We start from the raw sequence: 17,347 nt of genomic DNA, 5'->3' as shown, positions 1-17,347 counted from the left end.
AGTCGTTGGCTAAACAAAAAGATAACCAATCAAGGGGTATTTATCAAATTCATAGGATGGTCAAAACTCTTCCTGTATCATGTCTTTACAATATGATAGATTTTCCTTTTAATTTAATTTTTGATAAGTAAATAAATTATTTCATTGCAGAAAACAGAATTTGTTTAATTTTACTGAAAGTAACCCCTATTTAATTTTACTGAGACATGGGTCACAGTCCACCATGAGGAGAATGAATTGATATTTGCTCCTCACAGAATGTGTCTCAGGCGGACCATATAACCACATCTCACCATGTATTGGGAACATCTCTCCATCAATAATATATACAAGTATGGGAGATATTCCCAATGTGCCGCCAGGAAACGCTCTGAGGTTGTTGTGAGGCGCGCTGAGTGAGGAGCAGATCCAGACTTGAGGAGAAGACACAGTGATGCAACAAAAGGAAAAAGGACCTCTATTTTACTAATCGTTTCATTGATTTGTTCCTATTTAATCGTTAATCGTTTTCCAGGGAAAAGAACAAGGAAGAATCCAAAATTACCGAGTTCACATCGTCTGCATTTGGGTGGCAGACGAATAAAAAAAGGCCACGTCACTCCATCTTATTAATCATAACTTAACGGAGTCCAAACGGTTAACGGGAGCCTGGACTCAAAAAAAAAGTTGAAGTCTATTAAATCCCACCTTCATTCTCCCCTCAATCATTTTCTCTTCCCAGTTCCCACCTCTCTCTCTCTCTCTCTCTCTCCATTCTCCTTTAACCCAACACTGTCGTCCGATCCATTGCAACTGTTGGAAAATGGGGTCACTGTAACTTTGGAGGAGAAGCTATGAGGCGCGTCTGAAGACATTGTCTTTAGAACGTTATTTGCCCCCACTCAGTTTCACTGAGTTTGCTGTTGGGTTACAGGCAAATCCGTTCCCAAGATACAACAAAGCCTTGGGCGAGAATCTGCAACCAGCAAAGTTGAAGAATCTCCGGAAAAACCTTCTGTGAAACTGTAGCAGACCGGACTGAGAGAGAGAGAGAGAAAGTGGATTTCGAAAATGTGTGTTTTTGGAGTCTGATATTGGTTCAGAGAAGGCACATTGAATAGTCATAGTTTAAAAAGTAGTTAACAGTTAATGACTGTTAACTTTGAATCGTGCCTCTTGATCACACTCGATCGAATCGTGACCGTTGATCTCATCAACGGTGATCAACGGTCAGCATCGCACCAAAACCAAAGCCGCCCTTTGCGAGCCACGCGAGCGCACACAAAGTGCGCCTCTAAAGTGCCTCATTGCGCCGCACACATGCGCGTGCATGTGTGCGGTATCAAACCCCCATACTCTCCTTTACTATTTCTAAGGAGTGTAAATAATCTTTTATTAAAATATTGAAAACAAAACTTATAATTTTCCATGGGACAAGTTCAAAACTGGGTTTTGTAAGAGAAAAGCTAATTTTTCAATCAAATGTACATGTACAATTTCTCATGTAATTGACCAATCAAACCCATTAGATTTAATCTCTTGTGAGATTAAAATCCACCGGTAATCACCAGCAGCTCAGGAATGTTTTTCTCTCTCCCCTGTTATTTCCCTCTCTCTTGAGATTCTCTCTCTCCCCCTCCTTAGTTCTCCTTCAGCCGCCACCCGAACCAATACAACAAAGATCGCTTTAGATAACGCTTTTGTTTTACAGAATTGCTAGAAAGTTGATCATGTGTTGAATTCAGATATGAGAGAAATTTCTTAGTGGCACAATCCTTTTGGCCCCCATGCTTGCCTAGGTAGAAATTCAAGTTGAAAACCTCGAGAAGAGCAATCTATATAACAAACAGTTGATGAGATCTCTTCCACGATCCATCAAAAGCTTATTTGACAAGCAAAAACTCCTTCACAGGATTTTTTTTTTTCAGGTAGCAAACAACTGAGATAGCAAGATTGCAACAAGATGGATTTTAGCATAAACAAGCTCTCAACCCCAATCACCTTAGAGATCAACCAATGCAAGCTGCTAACATTCATTGATCAGAATAGGAGTGAGTTACCTGGTGGGATTCCACCTAAGATTAGAGGTATACGAATCTTCGATCAACTGAATCTATTGAGGAATATGAAAGATCATTTTGTAGGGAGCATTCCTATGTCTTTTTTTGCAGTGGCGGCACTAGATGGAGGGTTGGGTTGCCGATTAAGGAAGAGAGAGAGTTCCGACGGCGCACCAGTAACGGTGGACGCTGGACGGTGATAAGTTGTGAGAGCCTGAGAGGAGAGAGAAGGCAGGGAGAGAGCGAAGGAAAGTGAGGGGAAAAGGACTTTCGAGTCCAGACAAGAAAAGGGATTGGGATTTGGGCGGATTTTACCAACGTCCGTTAAACCTGGACTCCATTACTCTTGAAACTTATAAGTGACGTGGTGCTTTCTTATTCGTGGATGTAGAAAATTTTCTGAATCCCGGATGCAGAAGATGTGAACTCAAAATTACCCTACTCATTTTCATAATCTTATGGTTTGTGGAGAGTGGATACGTCATATAAACCACCAATTCTCTCCATTTCAATCACCATCTATTTTCAACACGATGGCACCATCACCACCACTCAAACCCATGTCATCGTTGTATCATGATCATCAATTGCACCATAAATTAGAATTGGTGCTTGGCAAAGTTTTCAGATTTTCTCTTCTTCACTCCTCTTCTCGTTGCCTTCTTCAATCACATAAACGCGTGATTGAGATGACGTCTTCGCTGTTTCCACTAGGGTTGTGGAGACCAGCTGATCAACTCCACCTATTTCCTCCTCCATGATACTGGAGTGGTGATTCCGGTCCTCTTTCAAATGGAGAGCGGGAATGCGACCACTGCAACTCTTGGGTGAGTGACTGTGGGCTCCAGCTCCTTCTGTTACGCTTTGTTTATTGCTTTATCTTCTTCTTCTTCTTCATATACCCTTTTGCTTATTCCCCTTCTTGTTGGGATTTTGGGTGGTCATCCATTGCCCTTTTTCCTTCATATGCTCTTGAAAGATTTTCTTGTTTTACTTTAGTTAGAGATTTTATGCTAATGGGCGCTTGATTGGTTATCACTTAAGTCTCATGCTGGAGAGTTGTGCTTCGTTTGATGCATTTGGAGCCAGGGTGAGATAGCTTGGGGTTTATTGTTGGACTTCACCATGAATATGGTGTGGTTTCTACTCCATCTAGTCTGTTATTTCGTGGCACTCTCCTATGGGGTCTATACGAATGCTTCTTCAAGACCAGCCTATGTGAACATTGGAGCTATTTTGAGTTTCAACTCTACCATCGGTAAGGCAGCGAAAATTGCAATAGAGGCCGCAGTCGAAGATGTCAATTCCAATTCCGCTGTTCTTGGCGGAACCAAGCTGGTCCTTACCATGCAGGATACCCGCTATAGTGGATTTCTTGGCATTCTTGAGGGTAATGATTTCTTCTTTTCCTATTCATGTCTTGTTGGTTCTTATGCTAGTTGCCCCTTTCTATATCTCATTTCTGATTTCTGATACTCAACTGAATTAATCTATTAATCTCACTTGGATAATGATCTGTGTGTTTCAAATTTGTCTGGTTACAGCTCTAAAATTCATGGAGACTGATACTGTGGCCATAGTTGGTCCCCAATCTTCTGTTATAACTCATATAATCTCACATGTTGCAAATGAACTCCAAGTCCCCCTTGTATCATTTGCAGCAACAGACCCCACCCTGTCTTCACTTCAATACCCCTTCTTTGTCAGGGCTGTACCGAATGATCTGTTCCAGATGGCTGCAGTCGCAGAGGTAGTTGACTATTACGGTTGGAAAGAGGTAACTGCAGTCTTCGTTGATGACGACCATGGGAGAAATGGGGTAGCTGCATTAGGGGATAAACTTGCTGAGAGGCGTTGTAAGATATCGTATAAAGCTGCTTTGAACCCGCAAGTGAGCCGGAATGATATAACAGATGTACTGCTTAAGGTGACATTAATGGAACCGCGCGTCATTATTCTGCATGCTTATGCTGATTGGGGTCTTCAGGTATTCGACGTGGCCCACCAGCTTGGAATGATGGGCTCAGGATATGTTTGGATAGCTACAAACTGGTTATCTACTGTCTTAGATACGTACTTACCCCTGCCTTCCGTCTCCTTGAACTTGGTCCAAGGAGTTCTTGCACTGCGTATGCATATACCAGAATCTGGACCAAAAAGAAACTTTGTCTCTAGGTGGAACAACCTTTCTGGCAAAAAGAGGCTAGGTGGGCATCTTGGATTGAATACTTATGGCCTCTATGCTTATGATACTGTATGGCTACTTGCTCATGCAATTAATGCATTGTTAGATCAGGGGGGAAGTATTTCATTTTCTAAGGATTCAAGGTTAAATGATACCAAAGGAGGGAGAATGCATCTTAACGCAATGAGGATCTTTAATGAAGGGAATTTGTTGCTGAAAAAAATTTTGCAGAGCAACTTAACAGGTCTAACTGGTCCAATCCAGTTTGATTCAGATAGATCGCTTATTCATCCTGCATTTGATGTCATTAACGTTATAGGCACAGGGGTCCAGAGGATTGGTTACTGGTCTAACTATTCTGGCTTATCAGTTGTGCCTCCGGAAATTCTTTACACAAAGCCAGCTAATCGATCGACTTCAAATCAGCATCTTTATGATGTTACCTGGCCTGGACGAACAAAGACAAAACCTCGTGGATGGGTTTTCCCAAACAATGGAAGGCAATTAAGAATTGGAGTTCCTAACCGAGCCAGCTACCCTGAATTTGTGTCACAAGTAAGAGGCTCGGATAAGATGATTGGATATTGCATCGATGTCTTTAATGCTGCTCTAAACTTGTTACCCTATGCCGTTCCATATAAATTAATCCCTTATGGAGATGGTCAGAAGAACCCCAACTACAATGAGCTTGTGAATTTGATCACAACTGGTGTGAGTATGCAATGCATTATATTTTATGTAGACTAGTGTTTTTATTGCTATTATTTTTGCTGGTTTTCTGACTTGCTCTTTATAGTTTTTTGATGCTGCCATAGGTGACATTGCAATCGTCACAAACCGGACAAGGGTTGTAGATTTCACACAGCCATATGTTGAGTCTGGGCTAGTGGTTGTGGTCCCTGCCAAGAAACTAAGCTCAAGTGCTTGGGCATTTCTGCGGCCATTTACTCCAATGATGTGGTGCATCACAGGTATTCTTTTCCTTCTTGTGGGAGTAGTTGTGTGGATTTTGGAGCATAGGATCAATGATGACTTCAGGGGCCCTCCTAAGAAACAAGTTGCCACCATTTTATGGTAAGCACCCAAGAATCTTTGCAAACTTCATTTTCAAGCGTGGAAACTTAAAAATAAGGTATAAGGATCATGCAATTTTCTCTCTTTTTTCTCCCATATCAAATTACATTCATGCATTTTTTCTTCCTCATTCACAACATTTCTTATGTAATTTAACATCTAAAGGTTAATCATTAAAAATGGGTTTTGTTCAACACTTTGTACTTTGAAGGAACTTGTCAGTTTACTTGAATTTGCAAGGGTACATGATTCAGGAGATGAGAAACTGAGTAGCTTGCATTGGGATATGATATCTACTTATATGACAACATCAACTTTTGTTGGACCAGTTGGTAATTTCTCTGGTAGGTTGTAGTAGAGACTTGGGATCAAATCCCGTTGTCACCAGGTTTGGGGTTATGGGTATGGCGGATGGGCTACTCTTGTTGTATGGCCCCATGAAGGGAAGAAAACCTTATATGACAACAAGTTAAGACTCCTTTTAGTAGAGAAGTTTCTTCAAGAAAAATAAAAGAAATGTTGGATACTAGTCCAATTGCCAATGCCTAATGTAGGAATTTCATCTTTGAAGGATCCCTGTTGGGGAGATCAAGAGGTGGATGATTCAGATATTGCATGGTGTTGATGCCTGCCACAAGAATTTGATCATTCATCGAGATCTCAAGCCCGCAAATTTGTTGATTTCTATTGATGGCGTTTTCAAATTGGCAGACTTTGGACAAAATATATCAAGGTGGAGTCAAAGGAACTACTGATGGAAGAGGTTTTCCATAAAAAATAGATCAAAGTGAAGATCAAGGAAGGTGGAAAAGGAAGAATTTACCTTGTAGCGGCAGCGATTTCCTGGCTTCAATGCTTTCTCGATGGAGCAACGAATGTAAGTTGGTTAGTAGAGTGGAGAGACACCTTGAGACTATCAAGTAAAACCTACATAGCCAATAGGAAAAGAAACTCAAAAGGTTGGTTCGTAACATTGGAAGAAAGATTTGAAAAGGAAAGAAAGCAAATGGTCACCATACTGAAAGGTAAAAACCTAGCATGGTGGACTGGGATACCCAATGAAATGTATCAAATGGTAACCAAGATATGGTTGATAAAGAAGTAGAAAGCAGGAGAAACAGAAACACTCGGAGGAAAGGAAGAAGGAAGATAGGGTGGTTTCGAATGAGGAAATGAAGGAGAGAAGGAAGAGACTAGAAAAGCTGGGATTAGATGAAGGGCTAGATGAAGCTGAGATTGTTTGGTTGCTATCTCAACTACGGTACCCAAGATACTCTTAGAAGGGGAAAGCGAAGATTGGGGGAAAAATTAGTGCTCAATGCGAAGTGCAGGGTAAAGGATTGGAAATTAGTACTGGAAGAAGTCTCAAACAAACTGGGGCTGAAGTAGAAGACTATTCGCATGCCGTTTGGGGAGAACAAGGCCGTCTTGGATGTGGGCTTTGAGGAGGTAGGTTTCGCCACCATCGAAACTCGAAAGGGCACCATATTGGTTGAAAATTGGTGCCGTTCCTGTAACTCGAAGAGCTTCAATGATGGAAGTTTCTGTCTCAAACTGATAGGGTTACCTTTTATCTTATGGCGCAAACCTCTGTTGGAGAAGATCGTAGTAGCCTTTGGTGGTGCTCTCATCTCTTACAAAAAGATGAATCTGAAGGCGGTTGAATTGAGAATCGCAGGGACCAAGCTTGAAGCCATCTCTCGATCCTTTGACTTGCTGGTTGAAGGTACGTGGAGAAGGATTTGGGTTGCGTTGGACCTGGAAGCAACATTGTGGAGGGGAAGCTCAAAGGTTGAAGACGAAGATGATGTGGCTAGATGGGTGACATGTGGAGGTGAAAGAAAGGAGGTAGATGTCCATGCAAGCAGACAACCGGAGAGGAGTGTTGTGGTGGAAGACAATGTGTCAGGCTCTTGGGTGGATCGGTGTCTAGAAAAAGAAATTCGCTCAAATTGTGGGGCAAATGAAGTGGGGTTTAACTATATTAAGGGAAGACAAGCCTTTTTGAAATTACTTGACCCATTGGAGCGAACCGAAAGAAGAACTGACCAGGTGGCTAGTTGGGAGGAGGGTGGACCAACACATGCTAACTTTAGTAAGCACGTGAGCAGTCAACTGAAGAGACAATAGACAAAAAAATTGGTCTATAATCGTCTCCAGTCCGTTCAAGCACTTCCATAGATAAGATCAACCTGATTTGGAGGGTGCAGCAGAGGCGAGAGGATGAACGCCCAAATCCGAGGTTCTCCAGAAATCGCTAGGAGCATCTCGACGAAAGTGATTATGATGAAAGTAATTCAGATTTCAGAAGAGGAGTTTAAGTCTACCAGCTCGTAAGGAAACTTCTATGGTGAAAGCGAACAAGAACAAGGGGGAACCACCAAATAGATTTTTGAGGATCTTAATCTAGAAGCCTTCTTCAACCTCTGACTAGACCTTACTCCTTAGGCCCAGTCGAACTCCAAACCTTCTTCGTTTCAAGTTCACTTAGATAAAGTTGATGACCCGCATCCAAGGGAGAGGAACTTAACTAGACTTAGTTACAGACACAGAGGAATATTGAAATAGTGAAAGGTTTGAACCAGGAGACAAACACAACAACACCAAGCAAGAGTAAAGATCTCACACTAGGTCAATCCCATGTGATTCGGCCAGAATACTCCCTAATAAAAGCACTTGCCGAGTCAAGTATTAGGACTTTGGTTAGAGATCCCCACCTCGAGTCCTTCCTCCACCCCAGGGGTACAAGGTATTCCAAGTAACTCTGTGAATTTGCTTATGGTTACTAATGGTGATGGCTTTGTCTCTACAGATCCTACATATGCAAACCATGGCTTCAGAGAGCCCTAGTATATTGAATGTGCCAAGGGTGGAGAAATAGGGAATGGAGACCTAAGTGGGAGAGGAGAGGAAGGTGTACTAAAGGAAAGTGTAGAGAAGTTAGCCTTGTGTAGATAAGGAAGTGAAGGTGGAGGGGAGGAAACAGAGGTGAAAAGCCTAGGAGAAGGCCAATCAGATGAGGAAATCCCATTAAAGAAATGGGCAGAGAGGATGGGATTGAAAATCTCTAAGATGATTTTGGCCAAAACCCAAATGAAGATGAAGGCCAACTGGGGTAAAATAGGAAAGAGAAAATATAGGGAAGTGGAAAAACTAAGAAGCTATTGGGGTAAGAGGGTTAAGGAATGTGAGAGTAGTGGGAGGAGAAAAGGAAGATGAAGAGACCGGGAAGGGTAAAGGGGAGTTGACACCAAGGTAAAATGAAGATAGTGAGTTGGAATGTCAGAGGGTTGGTGAGAGCAACAAAAAGAAGGCTTGTAAAGGAAGTATTGAGGAGAGAGAAGCCAGACATTGTAATGATACAAGAGTCAAAGGCTCAGGATATTGATAGAAGGTGGATAAGAAGTTTTTGGGGAGGCAAGAGGATAGGTTGGGCTATGGCTCATTGGCTCCTTGCGGTGCTTCAGGAGGGATAGTCACCATGTGGAATGAAGAGACAATGGAGTGTGTGGAGGATTTAATAGGAAGATTCTTAGTGTCCGTAAAATTAAGGAAGGTAGTTGACAATTGCACTTGGGTGCTCACAAATGTTTATGGACCTAATTCATACAGGGAAAGAAATGAATTGTGGGAAGAACTAGCAGACATGAGAGGACTATGGCAGGGCCCGTGGTGCTTGGGGGGTGATTTTAATGTGATAATGTATCCTGATGAATCAAACAAGCTGAGACAAAGAGTATCCACCAGCATGAGGAGGTTCAATAATTTTATTGAAACCTTTGAGCTTAAGGAGATCGAAAGTGGTCAACTAAGATTCACATGGACTAATTGTCAAGAAATCCTTTATGCTCAAAATTGGACAGATTCCTCTTATCTTTGGATCGGGAGGAACATTGGAATAATGTGGTAAGCAGAATGTTACCCAGAATCACCTCGGATCATTGGTCGATTTGCATCCAACAAGGAGTAAGGGGAGAGGGGCCGAAGCCATTTAGATGCGAAAATATGTGGCTCACAGTCCCGGAGTTTGTACAAAAGGTCAAGAAGTGGTGGAAGGCAGATAACCCACAAGATGAATGGGAAGGCAATGCTGATAAGTAGAATTGGGGAGATCAATAGAAAGGAGGTAAGGGCTCTGGAGTCAAGAGAGAAGGAGGAGAGACTAAAGTTGAAAGGAGAATTGGAAACTACACTTTTGAGAGAAGAAATAACCTGGAAGTAGAAATTAAGAGTGCGTTGGATTAAAGAAGGGGATGGGAACACTGGATTTTTCCACATGGTTGCAAATGGGAGAAGAAGAAAGAATCAGATTTCTCAGCTAGAACTGAAAAATGGAACCAAGGTTCAAAGTATCGATACGTATCAGCCCGTATCGGTCGATACATATCGTGCCGGGAGCTTCCCAATATGCCCCTACAGGGGTTGTATCAGGTCAGAGGGTAGCCTAGACTTAAACCGACCCCTCTGAACCGGTTTTTTTTTAAAAAAATTAAAGATAGAATAAAACACCGGTACAGGCCCACTTTAACTAATCAAGATGTGATTGCTAAGGCTTTGGTGGATCACTTTAAATCAATTTTTAAAAGGCCTACTTCAGAAAGATGGAAGTTGGAAGGTTTAGAGTGGCCAGTTCTAGAAGAGCTGGTGAGCAGAAATTTGGAGAGAATGTTTGAGAAAATGAAGTGAAAGATGCAATGTTCTCAATGATTGAGCTAAGGCACTTGGGCCCAATGGATTCACGATGGCTTTCTATCAAGACTTTTGGGATTGGATTTACGAGCTAAGGCATTATGTGGAAGTGCATAAGAGCAGCTTTGTTGTGGACAATTTGGGAAGAAAGGAACACTAGAATCTTTTGTGAAAAAGAAAGGAGCTTCTCAGAAGTTAAAGAATGTATTCTGACAAGGTTAATTCAGTGGCTGAAAACTCTAAAGCTCTTTGATGCATACTCTTTTGATGACCTATGGAGAAGCTGGTTAGCAGTGGCTAATACTTTTACCAGGAAGGACAGACATGGGGTTCAATGGATGCCACCAGGGGAGGAGTTTATCAAGCTGAACTTTGATGGAAGTAGCCGAGTAAATCTAGGACCTTTAGGCATAGGAGTGCTGAGAAACAAAGATAGTGGCATTATATCTCTGTATTTATGTCCTACGGGTGTGGGAGACTCTTTAAGGGCCGAATTACTTGCTGCTGTACAAGGAATCCGGTTTGCAAATCAGCTAGGCATAGAGCATCTGATTATTGAAGGGGATTCCCAGGTGATAGTGGGTTGGCTGAAGGATCCGGACACTGTGATTTGGGGTTTTAGAGATCTTCTCAAAAATGTTAAATGGTTAACAAGGAATATGACAATCAGAGTTCAATGGGTAGGCAGATCGACAAACTCAATGGCTGATTCACTTGCAAGGGGTTCTCAAGGATACTTTATTTTGGGCTTCTGTGTAATTTCTTTTGTACTTATAATTTTGTAACTAGCTTTAAAGGAAAGGTTGCATCTCGTGCCTTTCCATGGGTTGCATGCAACTCTTATTTGTTGGTTTAATAAAATCTTACTCATTTATAAAAAAAAAAGAAAGTTCTTGAGGATTTTTATCATAGAGGAATTATCAGTAGAGGTGTTATTGCTACCTTCATTGCACTGATCCTAAAGAAACTTGGAGCTTGCCATCCCAAGGATTTCAGGCCATCAGCTTGATAACAAGCCAATATAGAATTCTAGCCAAGGTCCTCTCCCTGAGACTAAAAAAGGTCCTGCCTACAATTATTTCGCAGTTACAAGGGGCTTTCATCCAAGAAGGCAAATCTCGGACCAAATACTAATAACAAATCTGGAAAGAAAGGAATTGTGTGTGAATTAGACTTAGAGAAAGAATATGATTTTGTGGATTGGGAGTTTTTGTTGGAGGCACTGAGGAAGTGTAGATTTGGAGCAAGGTGGTGCAGGTTGATCAAAGGATGTCTACAGTCTTGCCATTTCTCAATATTGGTCAACGAAGTAGTAAGGGACTTCTTTGATGCTAGAAGCATAGTTTTCAAGGCATCTAGGCAATTCTGGGTGACACTGGGGCGCCTAGTCGCCTAGTCGATAAAAAAATTATAATATAAAAAACTAACTTTTGGCTAGTTTCCTAGTTTTATATCAGCATGTATGTTAATTGAAAAGATAGCAATTCTCTTTATTAAGAACATTAAATTTCCTCTAAAAATGTGGCAAATCATCACATCTAAAAGATAAAGATCTTTTACATATATTAATTTCATTATTTTCAAAAATAATACTACTATAATAAGTATTTAATAGAGCAAATTCATATTTATTAGCAGCTAAAGAAGGTTTTTAACTTTATATGATAAATATTCAAGATGGAAAGTAAAATAGAAAAAAAAAACAAGGATGGAGTTTCTGTTTTATTTAATTAGAGAGAGAGAATAGAAAAAAGAACTTTATTATTCTATTCTTTCTTTCCTCTTTCTTTTTTCTTTCTTTCTTTCTTTTTCTCTTCTCAAAACCCTTTGATCTTTTAAATTTCAATAGTAAAACATTAAAACAAAGTCTAATTGATATATATATATATAGCATATAATGAAATGTATGAACACATACATTAATAAGATACAACAATAGAAATGATATTATAAAAGGCGCCTGCCTTGTCATTTTTATCGCCTAGGCGGGCACCTAGTTGCTAAAAGCCAAGGTGTTTGAGCGAGGCGCCCAGCCAAGGGTGCCTAGTCGCCTAGGCGAGACGCCTTGGCAACTATGGCTAGAAGAGGAGTGAGACAAGGTTCGCCCTTTCTCTTCACTACCTTAGCAGAGGTGCTTAGTAGGTTGATCTCAAAGGCGGATGAGATGGGTATTCTGAAGGGATGAAGAGTGTGGTGGTAACTCATCTCCAATTTGCGGATGACATCATTTTTTGTGAAACTGGAAATGAGTTGAGTGCAAGGAACCTAAGGATGTTGGTTAACTTGTTCAAAAAGGTGACGAACTCTATGGCTGATGGTCTTGCAAAGCAAGGGGTAAAAAGGGAAAGCTTATATTGGGCTCAGTTGTAGATTGAATCTGTTTCCTGTTTCCTGTTTTCTGTTATCTGTTTTCTTTTTGTCTTTCTTCCTACTGTTAGGAGAGGACGCAGCTCGTGCCTCTCCATGGGAAGCTTGTAATTGCATTAGTTCTCTATTAATGAAATTTATCTTATTACTTATCAAAAATAAAAAAAAAGGTGACAAATCTGAAGGTGAATCTCAACAAAGAGTGTGGTAGTTGGGATCAATTTAACCCAAGAAGAAGTCAATTTGGGATCAATTTAACCCCCCTAGGTGCAAATCCAAAAAACTTGGGATTTTGGGAGCTGGTGTGTTATGGGCCCAGGAATAGGATCGCGTCACGGGTCGGTCCACGGGGAAAAGCTCCTGTTTTCCCTTGTTCCTCCCCTTCCTAGCTGAACCTATCTTGGCGTCCTAGAGGGTGATTTGTCCAAGAGATCACCGAACTCTCCTTTTACTCTCTTTCTTGATTGGAAATTTGATATCCTCATTCAATAATGGGGTCTCCTTAAATAGGAGATTACAAGAGTCCTAATCAAAGGGAGTCTCCTTGCTGAATAGGGAGACTTCCAGTTCTATCTTGCTAAGGATAAGATAAGTTAATCCTAATATGATAAGCTACTAACAAGATAAGATAAGAGCAATAGAATAAGATAAGAACAATAGAATAAGATAAGAACAATACGATAAGAACAAGCAAGATGATCTAATCTAATCTAGATAAGGCTGCTGTTGCCGAACTGGGTAGGATGAGAATCATTGAATCACTGCTGCTGCTGGCGGTGGGTCAGGTGCCTGTTGCTGCCGGTGGCGACGGTACGTCTTCCCGAGGAATGCGTCAATAACATGGTGGTGGAGAGATTTGAGAAGATGTTGGCTGCTTGGAAGAGAAATTATGTTTCTTCGGGGGGCAGGATCACTCTTATTAGGGCTACCTTAGCAAATCTTCCAGTTTATTACCTCACGGTGTTTAGCATGCCTCAACCTATTGGGAAGAAATTAGAGAAGATAATGAGGGATTTTTTGTGGGAACCGGATGAGAGGAAGAGAGATCATCTAGTTAGATGGGAAGTAGTGACTAGAAGGAAGGAATTGGGAAGTTCGGGTCTAGGAAGATTGAAGGAAAGGAATGAGGCTTTGTTGGGCAAGTGGTTGTGGAGATTCCCATGTGAGATAGACAGGCTTTGCCACAAAGTTGTAACCAATATACATGGGCTCTCTGAGAATAGTTGGGATGCTAGAGTATCTATCTAATAGGGCCTCAGCTATTCACCTTGGAAGGCAATTCACAAACTCATCCCTTTGTTCCTCAATCATATCAGATTTGACCTCAATTTAGATAACAAAATCAAATTCTGGGAAGATTTATGGGTGGGCGACTCTTCTTTAAAAACCTCGTTCCCTTCAATCTTTGCTCTCTCTTCCCTCAAAGGCAGGTCGGTTGCTGATTTCCTTGTCCCTTTCCCATCCTTGTCTGGTCTAACCTGGAACCTGGGACTTAGCAGAAATGTTAGGGAGTCAGAGTTGGCTTCTTTGTCTTCTCTACTCCAGCTGCTCAATGGGGTGTCTCTAGACACTTCTAAACAAGATACGAGGATTTGGGCTCCTCAACCTTCCGGAGCTTTCAGCTGTGCCTCCTTTTTCAAGTCCTTGTCTTCTCCTGCCCAACGTGGTGTACTGTTCCCTATACAAGAAGTTTGGTGTCGACCTATTCCCCACAAAGTGGGTGCTTTTTGTTGGGAGGTCTATCATTGTGCAATTAATACCTGTGATCTGATGCAGAGGAAGAAACCTGGGTGGTGCCTTTCACCAAATTGGTGCTGTTTGTGTGAGTCCAATGGTGAGAATGCCTTTCACATTCTTGTTTCCTGTTCTCTTGCTAGCAGTATTTGGGGTTGGTTCTTCTGTCTATTTGGATGCAGGTGGGACACCCCGGTGAGCTTGGAAAGGCTGTTTGAGCCATCCACTTTCAGATGGCCAAAGTGAAGAGGGAGAACACTATGGAGGTGCACAAGGGCAGCAGTTCTATGGGTGCTGTGGGAGGAAAGAAATCTGAGAATATTTGAAGAAAAGAAAAGAAGCAAGGAAGAACTGTTAGAAAGTATCGTAATGAAGGTGACTTCTTGGGTGAAAACTCTGAATTTTTTTTTTTCAGATTCTATGATGGACGATATAATCAGGAATTGGAGGACAGTTGCTTCCTCTTCATCAGCAAAAAAGAAGATTTTGAAGGAGTGGGAACCCCTGGAACCAGGTTTTCTCAAATTAAACTTTGATGGCAGTAGTTTTGGTAACTCGGGAAGAGCTGGAATTGGAGGGGTGATAAGAAATGACAGAGTTTGATTGGATTGTTTTCAGGCCCCATCAGAATGGAAAGTCCACTACAGTTGAACTGAAAGCAGTGGTTTATGGGATACAAAAAGCTAAGGAGATGGGGGTGAGAAAGCTGGTTGGTGATTATCAGTTGGCTAAAGCAAAATGAAAGAATACCCTGGCTATTCAGAAATGACATAAAAAAGATTAAAAGCCAATCCAAGAACATGCAATTATCAATTCAGTGGATTCCAAGAGCAGCAAATGGATTTGCAGACCAGCTAGGTAAACAAGGGGTAAATAGGGATCAATGTTTTTGGGCTCAGTTGTAAGAATGATGTTAATTATAATGGGGTAGCTGAGGCTACTCTTAATCGGTAATTTCTGTAATTCTGTTTATATTAATGGAATTTCCTTTCACTGAGCAAAAAAAAAAAAAAAAAAAAAACATTTTTGAAGTCTCAAGATCTCAGTGTTTAATTTATCATTTTGCTCTCACCATGCAGGTTTAGCTTCTCAACCTTGTTCTCATCACATAGTAAGTCCGACGATGATGTTTTGTTAACCATGTTTTCTTCACTATTCTCAATACCCCTGTACTAAATTCATGTTTTCTGCAGGAGAGAATACCGTCAGTGCCCTTGGACGTTTTGTGCTACTCATTTGGTTATTTGTGGTTCTGATTATCAATTCAAGCTATAAAGCGTATCTGACATCAATTCTCACAGTTCAACAACTATCATCACCTATAAAAGGAATTGAAAGTTTGATAGCAACCAACCAACCCATTGGAGTCCAACAGGGTGCTTATACTGGGAACTATCTGAATGAGGAGCTTAGCATCCCCAAGTCTCGACTTGTTCCTCTTGATTCACCAGAAGAATATGCTAGAGCACTCCAAGCAGGTCCCAAGAATGGGGGTGTTGCTGCTGTGGTTGATGAGCGTGCATATGTTGAACTCTTCCTTTCTAGCCGATGCAAATTCACTATTGTAGGCCAAGAGTTTACCAGAAATGGTTGGGGATTTGTAAGTAATTCTTTAATAAACATCATTGCATCAGACCCCTATATATGCTTTCAGGACAATGTTATGATTTATCTTCTTACATACATACACACACAAACATAATATATATATATATATATATATATATATATATATATATATATATATAGTAGACAGAGGATAATTTAATGATAAAATGTTAAAAAGATGAAATTGATATAAAATCCATAAAATTTTGAAGATTAAATGCATGTAATGGCTATGCCAAAATATAAATATGTTATATCCTTAATGATCCTATTATTCCATGTATGTTAGTGAAATTTAGGCTCAGTTTGGAAGGAGTACAAATACATGCAAAATACAAGGTTTTGCACTCTACAAATTTGTATTTGTATTCCTTCCAAACTGAGCTTTAAAGTTTGAAAAGGGCAAAAAATCAAGGGGTAAGTCCAGGGCCACAGGGTTCCTAAAAGTTAAAAACTCTCGTCTAATGTCCTATATTTATCTCCAATGTCAGCTCAAACTTTTAAATAAGCAAAATTGCTTTGTATGCATAAATGATAAATCATGGTGGTATACTAGGCTTTCCCTATTAGTTCTTCTGTCTTAAAGCTTTGTTATTCTTCATTCCATACTAGGCTTTCCGAAGGGACTCCCCCTTAGCCGTTGACATGTCAACTGCCATTCTGGCACTGTCAGAGAATGGCGAACTTCAAAGGATCCATGAAAAGTGGTTGAGGAGAAGCGCTTGCAATTCACAAGGAGCTGCCATTGGATCAGACCAACTTCAACTCGAGAGCTTCCAGGGCCTCTTTCTCATATGCGGACTAGCTTGCATTATTTCCCTCCTTGTATATTTTATGTCGGCTGTACGCCTGTTCCGCCAACATTCCTCTGAAGAGCCTGAGGGTTCTTCTAGAGGAGGTGGATCGCGATATGGACGCATCCAATCGTTTCTGTCATTTATTGATGAAAAAGAAGAGGAAATAAAGAGGAGGTCCAAGAGAAGGCAATCGATAAGGTCCATAAATTGTAGTGAAAGCAATGATGGATCAACAAATGCGTCCCGGAAAAGACACCTTGAGATGACTTCGGACGACAGTATTTGAGTTGGGAATTAGCTTAGTCTGTTTGCTTTACCAGGTCTCCCAGTGTATATTACCCCAGACATTGCAGCTGATTTAGCACTATTTTGCAGCTGATAATTACTCGGGTCTGTACTAGTTTTGGTTGTTTTTGAAACCTATTTTTCTCATGATATAATTGTAATGTTATCATGCTGTAATAATAATCGGGTCTTATCGGGTGGACCCAATAATATCAATTAATAATTGGGTTGATTTTGGATGTGGCTGTCTGGTTTGGAACTGGTTTGGTTTTGGGACCGGGTCTACTCTAATTCAGACTGAACCCCACCAATTGACGCCATTACTAATGGTCAAGGTTTGATTCGCTTAGCGGTGTTTTTCAACGCCAGTCGGACCATTGAACTGTTGGCCCATTGACCAGATGGTTGAACCACTGACCTGTTGACCCAAAGAGGAAAAACAATTCAACATCCGGACCAAGTTTTAAACACTGTTATCAATCACAGTTTGGAGAAGAAATCGACTAGCCAATCCGAGTCCCAGATAGGGGTGCAAGTGAGGCCAGGTTAGGTTAGGTTGAGGTCTTGAA

At 41.0% G+C, this 17,347-nt stretch overlaps 1 protein-coding gene across 3 annotated transcripts; it reads left to right on the top strand.

Annotated features, from left to right (window-relative positions):
* The first annotated feature begins 1,638 nt into the window (after positions 1–1,638).
* Positions 1,639–17,017, top strand: LOC104603887 (glutamate receptor 3.6-like). Of its 3 annotated transcripts, none has more exons than XM_088888824.1 (7): positions 1,639–2,866; positions 3,129–3,429; positions 3,584–4,935; positions 5,021–5,298; positions 15,168–15,199; positions 15,282–15,688; positions 16,309–17,017. In XM_088888824.1, exons 2-7 carry the CDS (start codon positions 3,165–3,167, stop codon positions 16,777–16,779), a joined length of 2,805 nt encoding a protein of 934 aa, XP_088744950.1. In that variant the 5' UTR covers positions 1,639–2,866; positions 3,129–3,164; the 3' UTR covers positions 16,780–17,017. The 3 variants fall into 3 exon arrangements, with proteins under 3 accessions (XP_088744950.1, XP_088744951.1, XP_088744949.1); XM_088888825.1 differs by having other exon boundaries at positions 3,084–3,429; XM_088888823.1 differs by having other exon boundaries at positions 1,640–3,429.
* The last annotated feature ends 330 nt before the right edge of the window (positions 17,018–17,347 follow it).

This window comes from Nelumbo nucifera, chromosome 5 (genome assembly GCF_055504915.1).
Source record: "Nelumbo nucifera cultivar China Antique chromosome 5, China Antique-T2T, whole genome shotgun sequence".
In the NCBI taxonomy this organism is placed as follows: domain Eukaryota; kingdom Viridiplantae; phylum Streptophyta; class Magnoliopsida; order Proteales; family Nelumbonaceae; genus Nelumbo; species Nelumbo nucifera.
Note: the sequence above shows the minus strand (reverse complement) of the source record. Positions and strands in the feature narration are given on the sequence as shown.

Bases quoted from the DNA above. Each gene is read 5' to 3' on its own strand.
- LOC104603887 (XM_088888824.1), top strand. From the start codon at position 3,165: ATGAATATGGTGTGGTTTCTACTCCATCTAGTCTGTTATTTCGTGGCA. The intron at 4,936-5,020 runs GTGAGTATGCAA...TGCTCTTTATAG, and splicing joins TGAATTTGATCACAACTGGT to TTTTTTGATGCTGCCATAGG. The intron at 5,299-15,167 runs GTAAGCACCCAA...CTCACCATGCAG, and splicing joins CAAGTTGCCACCATTTTATG to GTTTAGCTTCTCAACCTTGT.